General features: G+C 34.4%; 1 protein-coding gene across 1 annotated transcript; it reads right to left on the reverse strand.

The window, feature by feature from the left end:
* LOC109330640 (LEAF RUST 10 DISEASE-RESISTANCE LOCUS RECEPTOR-LIKE PROTEIN KINASE-like 2.1) lies at positions 6,195-11,571 on the reverse strand. Its single transcript, XM_019564892.1, has 3 exons — positions 10,773-11,571; positions 8,234-8,269; positions 6,195-7,459 (listed from the first exon to the last, which is right to left on the reverse strand). Exons 1-3 carry the CDS (start codon positions 11,518-11,520, stop codon positions 6,348-6,350), a joined length of 1,896 nt encoding a protein of 631 aa, XP_019420437.1. The 5' UTR covers positions 11,521-11,571; the 3' UTR covers positions 6,195-6,347.

A 15,726-nucleotide genomic window follows, 5' to 3' on the forward strand; every position in this document is an offset into this window, starting at 1 on the left:
GAAGGAGTGAAATCATTTGTTAGATTTGCAATTTAGGATGTTGAAAATCCTAATAGAATTGTATGTCATTTCTTAAGATGTTGTTACTCAAACTGAATTACTCTAAATGAGTTAAAAGTTCATTTCGTGTCTCATGGTATTGATTAAAGTTACACATGTTGGACAAGACATGGTGACAAGACATAGTGAGAAGAGAGACATTATGGATTGTGATGATGAGATGTATATGAAAGACAACTATACAAATGCATATGAAGACCATCATTTCGAGGAAATGGCAAATGTTGTCGAAGAAGATCTTTAGGATTGTCTTGAGATGTGTCGGCAACTGATAAGTGATGTTGAGATACCATTATATGATGGTTGTACTAAATTCACTAGATTGGTAGTGGTGTCAAGGTTGTATAAGTTGAAATCTGTTAATGGATGGACTGATAAGAGTTTCACCGACTTGCTTGCACTTCTAAAGGAGATGTTGCCGGAAGATAATGTGCTCCTTTCTCGAACTTATGATGCAAAACTAATGTTACGTTCCATTAGCATGGACTACACTAGGATACATGCTTGTGAAAATGATTGCATCTTATTTTTTAAAGAGTATGCTTCATTAAAGTTTTGTCCTAAATGTAATGCATCACGATATAAGAAGGATGACTCAATTCTCAAAAACGTTGTATGGTATTTTCCCATCAAAGCAAGATTCAAGCGTATGTTTAGAAAGCCAAAGATGCAAAGAATTTGACATGACATGATGAAGAAAGAATTAAAGATGACAAACTTTGGCATCCTGCATATTCTCCTCAATGGAGAAGAATTGATCATGACTATCCTAGTTTTGGTCAAGAATCCAGAAATCTACACCTTACATTGTTAACGGATGGAATTAACCCACATAGTGTTCAAAGTTGCTCCCACAGTACATGGCCAATGATGTTGGTAATATACAACCTACCTTCTTCTCTAGGCATGAAGCGCAAATATGTGATGTTATATATGTTAGTTTTTGGACCTAAACAACCAGGAAATGACATAGACATATATTTGGCTCCATTAATTAAAGACTTGAAGGAAACGTGGGAGATGGACATAAATGTGTATGATGTGTATAGGGAAGAAAGATTCAACTTGAGGGTTTTGTTGTTCAGCACAATTAGTGATTTCCCTGCCAATGGTAATTTGTTTGGATATAGTACAAAAGGATATTTTGCATGTCCAGTATGTGATGACAATACTCAATCAATGAGGCTGGAACACTATGAGAAGAATGTCTTCCTTGGCCATTATAGATTTTTGTATTCAGATCATCACTATAGACGATGGAGAAAAACATTTGATGGAAACAATGAGGAAGGTTGTTCTCCTTTGCCATTGACGGGTGACCAATTATTTCAAAAGCTAAAGGGTTTGAATAGTAAATATGGTAAACCTTTTGTAAAAGAAATTGTCACAAATGGGTAGAAGAAAAGGTCAATCCTCTTTGAATTTTTATATTGGAGTTCATTATATATAAGACATTTCCTCGATGTTATGCATATTGAAAAAACAATGTGTTTGAAAGTCTCTTTAGTACATTACTCAATGTCCGTGGTAAGACCAAAGACGGCTTGAATCCAAGGTTGGACTTGGTTAGTATGGGAATAAGAAAGGAATTGGGGCTGAAAATGAAGGGAAAACATACATTTCTACCTCCAACAGCTTATACTTTATCGAGGAAGGAGAAAATGGAATTTTGTAAAAAATTTCATGGTGTTAAAGTTCCAGAGGGGTACTCTTCCAACATTCAGAACCTCGTATCAATGAAAGACCTCAAGTTAAAAGGTCTTAAGTCTCATGATTCTCATATACATAAGAAGCATTTCTTGCCTATTGGAATATGGTCAATTCTACCTAAAAATGTTCGAGGAACCATAACTAGGTTATGCTTCTTCAAGACAATTTGTAGCAAAGTGATTGACCCTGGTAAATTATCTGCATTGCAAAGACAATTTATTTTTACTTTGTGTGAGCTTGAAATGTATTTCCCACCTTTTTTTTTGACATAATGGTTCATCTAAGCATTTATCTTGTTCGAGAGACACAACTATGTGGCCCTTCCTATATGAGATGGATGTACCCCTTTGAGTGTTATATGAAGACATTAAAAGGGTATGAGACAAATCGATCAAGACCAGAGGATTGTATTGTCGAGCGATATGTTGTTGAAGAAACTCTTGATTTTTGTACTAGATACCTTACCGATGGTGATTTCATGGGCACTCCAAAGCCACGATATGCAAAAAAACATTTGGTGAAGGTATTACTGAGAATGAAATCTTGAATATAACAAGAACCGAATTGGAGCAAACGCACTTATATGTTTCACATAATGCCGACGAGGTTGAGTCATATATTGACATGCACAAGGAGATGCTAAGGAAGTCTTACCCAAGTAAGAATGAAAATTGCATTTCCAAAGAGCATAATCGGTGTTTCATAAATTGACTAAAAAATCACATTGATGAAGAGTTGAATATAAATGCACATTCAGTTTTCGAAAGATTGAAATGGTTAGCCAATGGTCCAAGTATTCATGTCTTATCCTATATTAGTTACCTAATTAATGAGTTCACATTTTATACGAAAAAACAAGATGATAAAAGTAAAATGCAAAATAGTGGTGTGACTATTGTTGCTCGAACTTTACACATGTCAAGTGCAAAAGATAGAAACCAATATATGTGAATATGTCATACTTTAGAGTGATTGAACAAATATGGGAATTGGATTACAGAGTGTTTCGGATGCCGATTTTTTGTTGTATGTGGGTTGATAACAACAATGGCTTTTGGGTTGATGAGTTAGGGTTCATGCAGGTGGATCTTAATAGGTCAGAATATAAAGATGAGTCATTTATTCTAGCATCGCAAGCTCAACAAGTATTCTATGTGAGTGACTCAACTAATATGAAATGGTCTATTGTAATTTTAACTGAAAATAATAATCGTCAATAATAATGATGACCAAGAATATGAAGATATTGATGAAGATGATCCTTTTTAAGGACATATTAGTCGCGTCAGAGCGGACCAACTATAGATGGTGATTTATATACAAGAGATTATCATAATGAAGAGCTTTGGATGAATCAATAAGATTCTCTAAACAATGATGATTTTACAAGCCAAAAACAATCAAAGAAAAGGAAAAAGTATATGTGAATAGTCTTTGTATAATTATAGTTTTATTTTGATGGTTTGTAATTTGTATAATTTTGTTTCTTTGTAATTTGCATAATTTTTTTATTTGTAATTATGTACTCTGTCAAAATATAATTGACATGATATTCATTGTTTGTAGTTTGTGTTGTATTGATGTTAATAAAACAAACTTCTAGCCTGTATTAATGTGTTTGTGTTGTTGAGAGTGTAAAAATGTCTATGTTGTTGAGAATATATATGTTGCTAATAAATGTATATGCATGTATTAATTTATACAAATCAACATCGAATTCTAGTGAAAGTCTTGACATGCGCAGTTGTAAAGGATTAATACAACAATGCTTTTTATAGACAACATTCTTGTACATGCTTAATACAACAACGATATGTATGTGTTATGTTGTTGTATTAAGGTGGTGTTTGAGAATATTTATGAATCATACAACAACATTTTTATGATAATACGCATTATATATATGCAATAGAACAGTGCAACAATAAGCGCTGTTAATAATACCTATACAATGCGTTGTTTATGTAAGACCTATATGGTAACGCTTTGTGTACGACGCGTTGTAGTATCTATGCACTATATGACATCGTTTTTTGTGTGATACGCTATGGTATATATTCAATACAACAGTATAGTGTTATTAATACCGTATCAGTCATCAAAGAGGTTAGGGTACTGGTATAGTGGTATAGCGGTTCAACTGATGGTTCACCAATTAAACCGCATATCGGCAAAAAACATTAAAAAACCCACATTTTTTTATTTTCATTAAAAATTTAATTTTAAATAAAAATTGGAATGTATGACTGGTACAGTTCAATTGAAAACCGGTCGGTATGACTGGTTTTAGCCGGTTTTGACCGGTATGATTACATGACCAATATAATTATAGTATCGTACTGATATAGGGATTGGTTCACCGGTTGAACCGGCCGACACGAACCGGGTTTTACAACACTGCAACATCTTTTAAGAAGCGTTGTTAAGGATGACAATATACTACTGCGGTCAAATAGAAAACACTATTATACATCTAAAATACGCGTTGCTGAACTGTAACTCTAGCGTAATGGACATTTTTTAGGTATCCCAAATTACTCATATCATCCATCAATCTCAAACCCCTCACAATATCCCTCAACCTCTTTCTCCCACTCTTCTCACCTTCTTTCCCCCACTCTTTTCACCTTCTTTCCCATTATCACAACACATATGCATTCACAACTAACAACACAAAGAAACAACAACCCACAAAATTCTCAACAAACCCAAAAAATATACCACCCCACCTTCCCACCCTCTCTCATATATATTGTTCTTTCTCAGGGAGATTTTTTCCATAAGATACACACAAAAAACCCAATCTTTATCCAGAAAAATGAAAACAAAAGCAATGAGAAAATAATATATAGAGAAAGGGGATCATTGGGTGAAACAGTTGTTTCTGTGTTCTTCCCATCCCAACTCCAATACTAATCTTAAGCCCCATCATATATTCATACATTTCCTCATATACATCCATAAAAAACAGCACATCATCATACACATAAATGCATGCAAAAACTTAATCACCATGTGTTGAAGTTGATTGTCCCAACTTTCTCTCTATTAAATCAAATCCCCTAACTATCACAACATCACTATCATCAAAGAATCCAACCATCATACATAACACTCCATGCCACAGTCCCAACAATAAATAGATCAGTCAATCCTTAGGTAGCAATTCTACAATGTCGGCATATTGCTCTGAAGCCATATACACAATCAGCCACGTACTCTAATTTGCAGGTATCATTTTCTTTTATTTGCTTTGTGTCTTCTCTTTCATTTTGTATATATTAATTTATGATTTTCCTTTTTGTAATGTCCCGTGTTTTTTTTTTACATTAAAACAATATCAAAATAATAATATCAATCAAGTAATCGAAAATGCTAAGTCTTATTCCTATTTTATCTTTACTGGTTAGCTTTTATTGGTTCCTTAATTAATTCTTACTAAACAAATAGTATTATATGATATATATAAGTTTATTTCACTTATTTTAAAACAACATCAACCAAATAATGAAAAGTATCAAGCCTTATTTGTATTGTTAGTGTTTTTGTTTATTCATTTAATTAACCCCTATATTTGTAGATAATAATATTATATAACATACACAAGTTCATATCTTCAACTTTAAACAATGACAGCTCCAATTAGATAATTGAAAAACGCTAGGCCTTATTCTTATGGTATCTACTTATTTATTTAGGCTTTAATATGTATATAATAGTATAAGTGTTTTTTACACTGTCAGCAAATTTCTACCTTTCATATGTTAACTACGATTGACTTTCAAACAAAATTATTACAAATCAATTAAGGATGATATGTTGACGGTGTAAAAAAATTACATTGTCACTGCATAAATTTTAAACTCATTTATATAACTATTTTTCTATTATAAATATGAATATTGTATTAAAAAAATTATAATTTTTTGGGATTAATCAAAGGATAGAGGCGGGTCGTGGTAATACTTCTTGTCCTTGTATCACCCTTGAACGGTCGCGTTACGACGCTTCTTTTCACTCGATTAATTCTTAAAGTAACAATAAATAACACAAAAAAATATATTATAATTATTTTCAAACATCTTTGAAATGGGATACGGTGTAGACATTAGTTCATGTTGCTTCACCCTTTTTAAAGAGATAATTATTTTACCAACAAATCATTCTAAAACCAGAACTATCGTAGTCTTGATTCCCTTTTGCATTTAGGGATACGTAGGAATAAGATGAACTCTTGTTAGACACAAAAATAAAAATAAATATTTTGTTTAAACCATTTAATTCATATAAATTAAGGGTATTTTTTCATGCAATTAGTTAGGATGTAAAAGACCATTTTATCCTAATTTGGGCTTAAAGAAGACATGGTGGTGACTACCAAAAATATTTACTCTAAAATTAAAAACAACTTCTAATTTCTTAGCTTGAATTGGCAAGCCTTTTTTCAACACACTGCCTTTCTTTTATACAATGAATTTGCAACATTTTCAAGCTAGACAAAAATCCAAGTTACCATTATCTTATGTAGAGAAAGTTCTAGACAAAACTCTAAAACTCCACTAATCAGAAATGGAAAATTAATCATAGCTATTACTAGTAGTGCAAGATGGTCTTGTAGGAGAATATATGAATGGCTTTGGTGGAATTTGCAACTGTTCTATTCTTCCTTCTAACATTTCAATCACCCTACTCATTGGAGGTCTCTCATATGGGTTTGTCTGAATGCACCATAATCCTACCATGATCATTTTCTTTACAATTTCATTTTCCTCTATGGTCAAATCATAATCATACCATGCTGCATTGCTTCCAACGTCAATATGCTTGTATATCCAATGAGGAAAATATGTCTCACTAGAATGAGTTGTTTCAGTACTTTTGTTCTGCTTTCCTCCTACCATTTCCAAAATCAGCATTCCATAGCTATACACATCGGACTTATGTGACACTCCTCCAAAGTTTTTGTTCCATACTTCTGGAGCTATATACCCTATTGTCCCTCTTGCATCTAACATAGAGATGATACTTTGTGTTTTCGAGCATAGCTTAGCCAACCCGAAATCCGAGATTTTCGGGTTGAAGTTTTTGTCCAAGAGGATGTTGCTTGGTTTTATGTCAAAATGTAAAATCCTTGTGTTGCAGCCTCTATGCAAGTACTCTAGCCCTTTAGCTATCCCTTCTGCAATTTGGTGTAATCTTTCCCAACTCAAAGGTGGATTGGTTTCAAAGTCCTTGTTGTTTATGAACTTTTCCAGTGATCCATTTGGCATGAATTCGTAGATAAGAGCATTTTTATGGCTGTCAACACAAAAACCAAGGAGATTAACCACATTTACATGTGATGTTCTACTTATGCTCATAACCTCATTGATAAATTCTTCACCTTTCCCTTTGGAAGCATTAAGTACCTTCACAGCCACTGGAACATTTTTGTTTAAATTACCTTTATATACTTGACCATAGCCACCTTGTCCCAGTTTGGATTCAAAAGAATTGGTCATTTTCTTGATATCTGAATAAGAGTACCTTTTTATGGCTAGAGGTCCATTATTTCTTATGAAGGCCTCAATATCTTGATCAACCTTTTTTGGCTTCAAAATTTCTGGCACAATTGGTGATAATTTATGTCTGAAACTGAAAATTGTAATGCATATTATCAGTAGTGCTCCAATTCCTCCTGATATTAAACCTGTAAGCAAAAATAGAAGGTCACTTAGATGAATTGGCTTCAAGTCAGCTCCTTTTAGGTTCTATAATATAATGTGGTGATACTTGAATGAAATATTTATGCATTGTGTGTACAAATATTTACACACAGTCATTACATTATTCACCATTCATTTGTATTGCTTATATATATATATAAGTTAAGTCGACGTTTATCAAATATAAATTGTGAATAATGGAGTGATAGTATAAAAATCTCTTATACTACTGGTCCATACATATTTTTCTCTACTTATAATCCTATAAATGACCTGTGAGGAACTGTGGTTGTTGAATTGATGACCTTTATATGCTTTGGTTTATTTTCTACTTGAATTATGTATGATAAATGATAATCGACCACTCAAAATAATTTGCTTCCAATATAAAGTTATAAACTATGATAAAAAAAAATATTATCTTATCAAAACATATGTTGTATGGTGTCTAATATGGTGTTCAAATTTTAATGTTTATATTTGTTGTTCAAATAACAGAACCCTTTGAGTACAGACTAATAATATCATAAATTTTCAACAGACATAGAAAAAGCTCCACAAGGTTTGAGAACCATTTTAATAACAGCTGAATGACTTCATGTGAGAAGTGTTACATTTTCATTTCAGCTTATAATTTCCTAGTTTATTTTTCAAGTGCTAATTTTTATTTTATCTTTCTTTTCTGAACATTACTGTACTATTGTATGCAACAAGAAAGTTACAAGAAATCTAATCCAAGACATATGTTGTATTTGTACCTATACTTAGTCTTGATAAACTGGTGCTGCTTCCCCCTGCCATGGAAACAGAGCATAATCAATTAATAAAACACACAAGTAAAAAAGGTAGAATAGTTTATGATGAGTGAGTCATCATTTATCAAGAATATTGAGTGCTTTGACTAAATGTAATCAAACATGTCACAAGCTAAATCTGTAAAAGTTGCTTTTATATGAGGTGAAAACTGGGGTTAAAACTTTCATGGATGAGTTTTAATACAATCTTACAAATAAAACTCATCTATAAGTTTTCCTTCAAGTTTTTAATGAATTGTGATTGATAGGAGATACAAGGAGGTTTCACATAATATCTTAACCCAAAACCGTAAGATAGTATGTTTAAAGGTTCATCCACCTATTTGTTCTTCAACTCATATACTTCTACAAAGTGTGACTTCTTTTTCACACTTAGAATATCTAACATCTTTCTGTTAAGTGTGAGTTACTTTCCTTTGAGTGTTGGATACACTGCAGTTCAACTCTTTATCTACCTGCACCGTTATTGGTTTGTCTGCTTTAAGACATCGAACTATCGGCTCTGACATCACTTGAATCATCAACTAGTTGTCGCTTCAATACTCAATTGAGTCATCGAACCATTGGCTCTGATACCATTATCGGAAGATCTTCATCCATGGGCTAAATTGATATTTCATGAGTTAAGCAAAAGAAGCATATAAGTGGGTTTGACACCATAGTTGACAAGACTAAATCTTACGTAAGATCGGAAGGGGTAGATGAAAACGTAAAACGTATAATCATAACTAAGATCGTAAGATCCTACCAAATATTGATTATTTTAGACATACATATAAACAAAATAATAAAAACTTCAACTTTCAAACTTAAACTTCCAACATCAAAATATATGCATTAAAGGTATTATGTTTCACATTATTGCAAAACTAATATGTCAACACAATCAACTTAAGTGTTTGATAGCAAAAAACACCAATAGGTATGAAAGCCTAATATTATATTACATACATGTTATATATATATTATAATATGTATGTGGAAACATCAAGTTTTATGTAGGCTACAAGTATATTATAATAGTATGTATGTCAAAAGTGGAACAAAAGTCAATTTTAGGGCACGTGCAAAACAAATTTAACAAAAGTGTAAAACAACAAAAGCACATAACAAAGGCAACACAATGAGCATCATTTTTCTCTCATTACACATTACAACATAAAAGAGAGAAAGAACATCACTTTAGATAGAGTAAGGAAAACAAATATGTTGAAGATGAAGATGATAATAAGGAAACTTAAAAATGAAGTCTTGGGAGCTTTTGGTTGTGTTGTAGCTTCTACTTCTATTCTGGTTATGATATGTTTTTTTTTTTTTTGCAATTTAAGGAAAATTTTGGGCGGGTCAAATGATTTTGGGTCATGGGTTTCCCCTTCTATACGGGTTTAGAAGATGGGAATTTTGCAATTTAGAGTTTTTGCTATAAAAACATAAAATCACAGTGAGACAACGATTTTACGATCCTACGATCTTTCCCGACAATCTCATCGACAGTGGTGAGATCGCATTCGGATTGGACACACTACTCGTTAGCTCTAGAAAACTCATAAGATCTACCAATCCTACGAGTTAAATCGTGATCTTCACTATTATGTTTGATACTACATCTTGATCCAAAACCCTAAGGCATTAAGTCTATGAGTCCATCAACTTATATGTTTTTCATTCATTCACTTCTACACAATGTAGGATATCAAACATATATCAAATTGTTGATTTTATTCAAGTGTGAAATCTCATATTAGATACATTGGATATGAGGGGTTGGGTGAAAGAATTTATAAGCAAAAAAGGCTTGTTGAACCATTATCTTAAGGTTGGTTTTGATTCAAGAAGTGTGTCTCATTTGTGGCTCTCCACTCTTACCATGTCATAGTGACAATGGACCTTTCTAGTGGTTGGAGGCTCTCAGTCGCGGTCGGATCCAATAGTGGTCAATATTTAATAAACCCAAAAATCTTCCCTTCAAATGTGGTACCATGGGAAGGCTACATAACTACAAGTGAGACATCACGTCTTGAACTAAAACCTTAAGGCAATGGTTCCATGAGCTTTCTCCATTTCTAATCTCTTTCAATCATCCCCTCATATGTAATCATATGCAATATGTAATTTCACACTTGAATAAATCTAACAATCTTCTCCTCAAGTATGTACCACGCACTTATTCGTCTGCTCCCTTATAAGTCCAGTATGTCTTAGCTGAACCATTGACTCTGATACATTTTTTGGACCCGACCGTGATTGGGGAGCCTCCAACTAGTGGGGAGTCACATTGTTAGTAGGGCACAGGAAGATTGCAGAGCTACAAGTGAGACAACACGTCTGTCTTTTCCACTTATAAATTCTTTCATTTACCCCCTCATATCCAATGTGAGATTTACACTTAGATAAACCTATATATATATATATATATATATATAAACATTCAAGTAAAACAAACATTTTAAAGTATTGGTGCTATATAACCAAGCAAACATACCTTCACATTTATTGCTTCTTACACTTCCATCCTTGCAAAAGCACAACAACTCAGTCCTATTGTTATTGTATCCACAAAGTCCATCACTAGCCTCACAATCAACACAACTGGTAGAAGTGTGCCAATTAAGCACAAACCCTTCATTCATAGCCCCAGAAAACTCATTGACCAAGTTGTTATCACGTGTAACCTCATCTCTCAACACAGGCACCACAACATTTTCCTCACAACTCTTTGACCAGTCAAAACCCGGAGGCTCATCCCCCAAAACAAACACAAAAGACTCATTCACACCAGAACTAAGACACTTCACAACTGGTTCCCCATAAGGGTAATCACTGCAGTTGAAATAAAAGCTAAGGTTCAAGTTTAAATGAGAATGAGAAAGTGGTAGGTTTCCTATGGGAACACTGTGAACTGCTCTTGCACATGTTTGGTTTGCAGTATCAGCATCAACTAGCTTAATATTATGGCTTATATAATCTATATCTTTCAAATAGTAGTATAATCCTGGTGGTGGTGAGAAAATAGGGTAACCATGGTCTGAACATATAAGCCCAAATTCAGGGTAACCACAGTATTGGTCAGGAGGGGTACCTTGGGATAACCAGAAAGGGTAAGTGATGTTAGGTCCATTGGTGCAATGGTAAGTGGGACAAGTTATTGAGGATGAAGTGCTGTTGCTGCTAGAGGAATTGGTGAATAATATAAACAAAAAAGAAAAAAAGCATGCAAGTTTGAACATCATGAAATGTTTGTGTTGTTAGATAGAGATATGGTTAATGAGTTTATATTTTAATATATATGAAATGTTAGAAATTGGACTTATGGGTGGTATTCAATTAGATTTTCATGAAGGAAATTTCTTAGGAGCCAGCAAAGTAGAGCATTCGTTACGCCAAAGGCACTATAGTCTACGCAAGTCAACTTTTATTAATAACTAACAAGCTCATAAGTCGTACAAAAGGAGGAGAAATCCTATTTTTCAAGTTCTAATTAATATTCAAATTGACATTCAACAAAAAGACTAAAATATCTTCAAAACATTAATTTTATGATAAATATATATGAATTGATAATATATGAGTTTTATATACTATTATTGACTCTTCAAAAAAGTAATAAAAATAAATAGTATATGATGTATTAATTATATATAAATCTTTATATTTGCAATGCATAAATATTACACTCTAATTTTATTATACAATTGAATTTTTTTATTTTATATCTCCTCATAAATACTTTTAACCTTTTCCCCATACACATGTCAAGGAAGGAATCAGAATCAACTCATTCAGTGCACACCAACTTATGTATCAGACAAACCAATATGATCGAGTTGGCCAATATCGTGACCAAGGAAAACTGTCACAATATGACCGAGGAAATCTGCATGGAATTGACTGAGGTGCACAAAAGTCTAACTGAGGCAATGTGCATCAGAATGACCGAGGCGCACAAGAGTCTGACCGAAGCAATATGCATCAGAATGACCGAGGCGCACAAGAGTCTGACCGAGGCAATGTGCATCAGAATGACCGAGCCGCACAAGAGTCTGACCGAGGCAATGTGCATCAGAATGACCGAGGCGCATAAGAGTCTGACCGAGGAAAATCACACCAGCCTGACCGAGGTACATGACACTATGACCGTGCTAGTCTAGAGCATCCTAACTTATGGCTATAGCCGCAAAACAGACCATGGCCCTATCAACATGACCAAATCAGCTATCCTTGGCCAAGGCTATGTATTTAACAAGCTTCATCAAATATTTTCTTATATTACTAAGCTCTTGTATAATTGGTATATTTAACATGTGTCAAATTAGCTTATAGGTTAGTTAGAAAGTTGTTAGTTTAGTTAAGAATGATTGCTATATATATGTAGCTCTCTTTCTTTACTCTCTTAAGATAATTCAATTGTATTTTTCCAATATTCATTTCAATAAAAGATCAAGATGTATTATTCATCTTGTTGTTTCTTTTCTTTCTTCTCTTGTTTCTTCTTGGATTGTTAATCCAATCATCTCAAGAGTTCTTCGCTCTTTGATGGTATCAGAGCTCTTCTGGTGCATTCAATAAATCATGGATCAATAAACAACTCCATTATCTTCAAGGTTAGTGCCTTATTCAGCAGATCCTACACAAGACCCCTCATCTCCATACTGATGACAATATCTTGGGGCTGCCTTTGATTTATGGATCATTTAGCTTGATCTTAGGTTTGTGAATGTTGTGTACTTGATTTGGTATGAAAAATAGGGCTTTTTAAGGCTATTTTGGATAGGTTGGCTGTTTGATTTGGCTAGATTATGATCTAGTCTAAGGTAATTGTGTTTGTGGGGAAATCTTGGTTTAGGGCTTGTTTTATGCGTGAGGCAAGTGAGTAATTTTTAGGTTAGAATTGAGTTGGCGACTAAGGTTTAGTGTTTCGGTTGGATTAATGGAGATGGTGGATTCGATTTTGAATGGAAATTATGTGAATGAGTTAGAGATTGAAGGTGAAGGTGGAAAAGAATGGAAGAGGAGAAGCGCCACAAGCAAGGCTGCTTGATAAGCTATGGAAGTCCGCCACAAGCAAGGATGCTTAATAAGAACAATTATGGTGGCCACGACCAACCTAGGTTAAGGAGAGCTCTCAACTAAACAAAAACACAAGGGTTTAATCAAAATTCAACTTAACTTTATTAATGATAATTCAATTACATAAATAAGTAATCTGAATGTCTTGGGCTGAGATAAAAGACTAAGTCCTAATTAACTTCAATAATAAAAATCCTATTAAAATTTAGGCTAAAATAAATCTGAAATAATAATGTAAACTCCTAATTTAAATCATGTAGATAAAATCCTAAATAATGTAATTTGGTTGAGATCTTTGTTGGTTGAGTTGTTGATGCCTTGACCAAGTTTTGATCTATTTGAAGATTCACAAGTCTCTTTTGATTTCAAAATCCTCACGGTTTGGACCAGAATGAGTCACGGCTTGATCCTTGGTTCCATGGAGGGTTGGAGCTGAATGGGTTGAGGAGACTTTGGTTCATATTTGGTTGAGTTTTAGGCTAGTCTAGGGGTCACACGAAATTGGCCTTGATATCTTGCATTTGAATAAATTATCTTATCTCCAACATTATCTTCAATCCTTTGATTCATGGTGGTCAAAATATGTCAGTTGGAAATTATATATTTGCTTTATCTTCTGGCAAGATTTGTTGTGCATTACATAATTTTCTCCCTATTTTCATGCTAACCGAATCTTCATGTTGGTTGGAGAAGATTTGATTATGTCATTTGAATTTCCATGGCTCTAGCTTCAAATGCCACACGCCTAGCTTGATGGCCAAGTTTCTTACACACCATATTTCTTGTCTTGATGGGTGCCTTGTAAGAAAATGATGATGCCTTGATTCCCATTTTCCCTAGCCACGTGAAAAACTTACCCTTCAACCTAGGTGAACTACTTGGTCACGGATATGGACCATGTTACAAATAAATCCCAACCTATATTACATGAATTAAATACTAAAATACTTGAATGAAAGTAAACCTAAGACTATATGAGAATGCAATCTCATTTATTTGATTCAAAAATAAAATAAACCTAAGTAGAAAGTGATCTAAGGACATAAATGTCATTCTCATATACCCTCTCCTGCGTCAATTGTGTCCTTTGAGACTTTAAGGATCCCTGCTTTGGCCTTGGCCCTAGTTGTAGGACCATCATGACTTCATTTTCCCTTGGGATCAAAGGCTGCCCTAGGAGAGTTTACATCATCCCCTCCCCCTTCAAGTGAATTCGTCCTCGAATTGCCTTCATTCTTATCCTTCTTTCTATCCTTGCCATGATCTTTCAAAGAATGGCTAAGTGTAGAAAAAATTCCAGCCTTGGGAGCAGGAACATTGTTAAGTGTAGGTTCGACCATTATCTTGGCTTTTGCCTCATTTTCCTTCTTTTCTTCTTCAATCTTAGCCCTTAGCCTCTTTTGGTCCTCATGGACTTGTTTAGGGCTCAGATCGGCTAACACTACCATGTGACCATGGTGCCTAAATGAGACTTTGTTGGTGAAACCATTGTGGCTAGTGTTCTTTTCATATTGCCATGGTCTCCTCAACAATATGTGGCTAGCTTCCATAGGAGCCACATCACATAAGACCTCATCATGGTACTGCCCTATGAAGAAGGGTATAATGACTTGTCTATCCACAACCAACTCACCCACATCACTTAACCATTGGAGTTTGTAAAGGGTGGGATGTGGTTTAGTTTCAAGGTCTAGTTTTGACACTAGCTTTTGGCTAACCACATTAGTGCAGCTACCTCCATCAATGATCAACATGCATACCTTGCCTTGGACCAAACATCTTGAGTGAAATAGATTGTATTTTTGGCCCTCTTCATGCCTCTTGACTTGGCTTCCCAAGAGCCTCTTCATCATTAAAATATCACCATCGGGTATGAATGTATCATCATCACACTCCTCTCCACTAGATGGTTCGGATTGGGACTCAGCGACACCATTAGTGATCACCATTGCCCTTTTTGTTGGACAATGAGAGGCAATGTGACCATGGCCAAGACACTTGAAACACTTCACGTTTCTAGTCTTCTCATTGGTCTCCATGGTTGGTTGGGTGGTTTTGTGGTTGCCCACGGCCTCCTTGGCCCTAGGGCTCTCCCTTTTTTGCTCATCTTTCTAAGGGTGGGACCTTGAAGTGCTAGAGGAGTACTTAGACTTCTTCCTCTTAATTTGTTGCTATACCTTCATAGATTTTTGTACTAGATCATCCAGCTCCACATAAGGTTGCAACTCTACCACATCTTGGATTTCAGGATTCAACCCATGAAGAAATCTCGCCATTGTTGCTTCACGGTCCTCATTGAGGTTGGACCTAAACAAGGCTAATTCTATGGCTTTGAAATACTCATCAACTATTTGGGATCCTTGAGTGAG

The sequence above is a fragment of the Lupinus angustifolius genome, chromosome LG17 (genome assembly GCF_001865875.1).
Source record: "Lupinus angustifolius cultivar Tanjil chromosome LG17, LupAngTanjil_v1.0, whole genome shotgun sequence".
Classification (NCBI taxonomy): domain Eukaryota; kingdom Viridiplantae; phylum Streptophyta; class Magnoliopsida; order Fabales; family Fabaceae; genus Lupinus; species Lupinus angustifolius.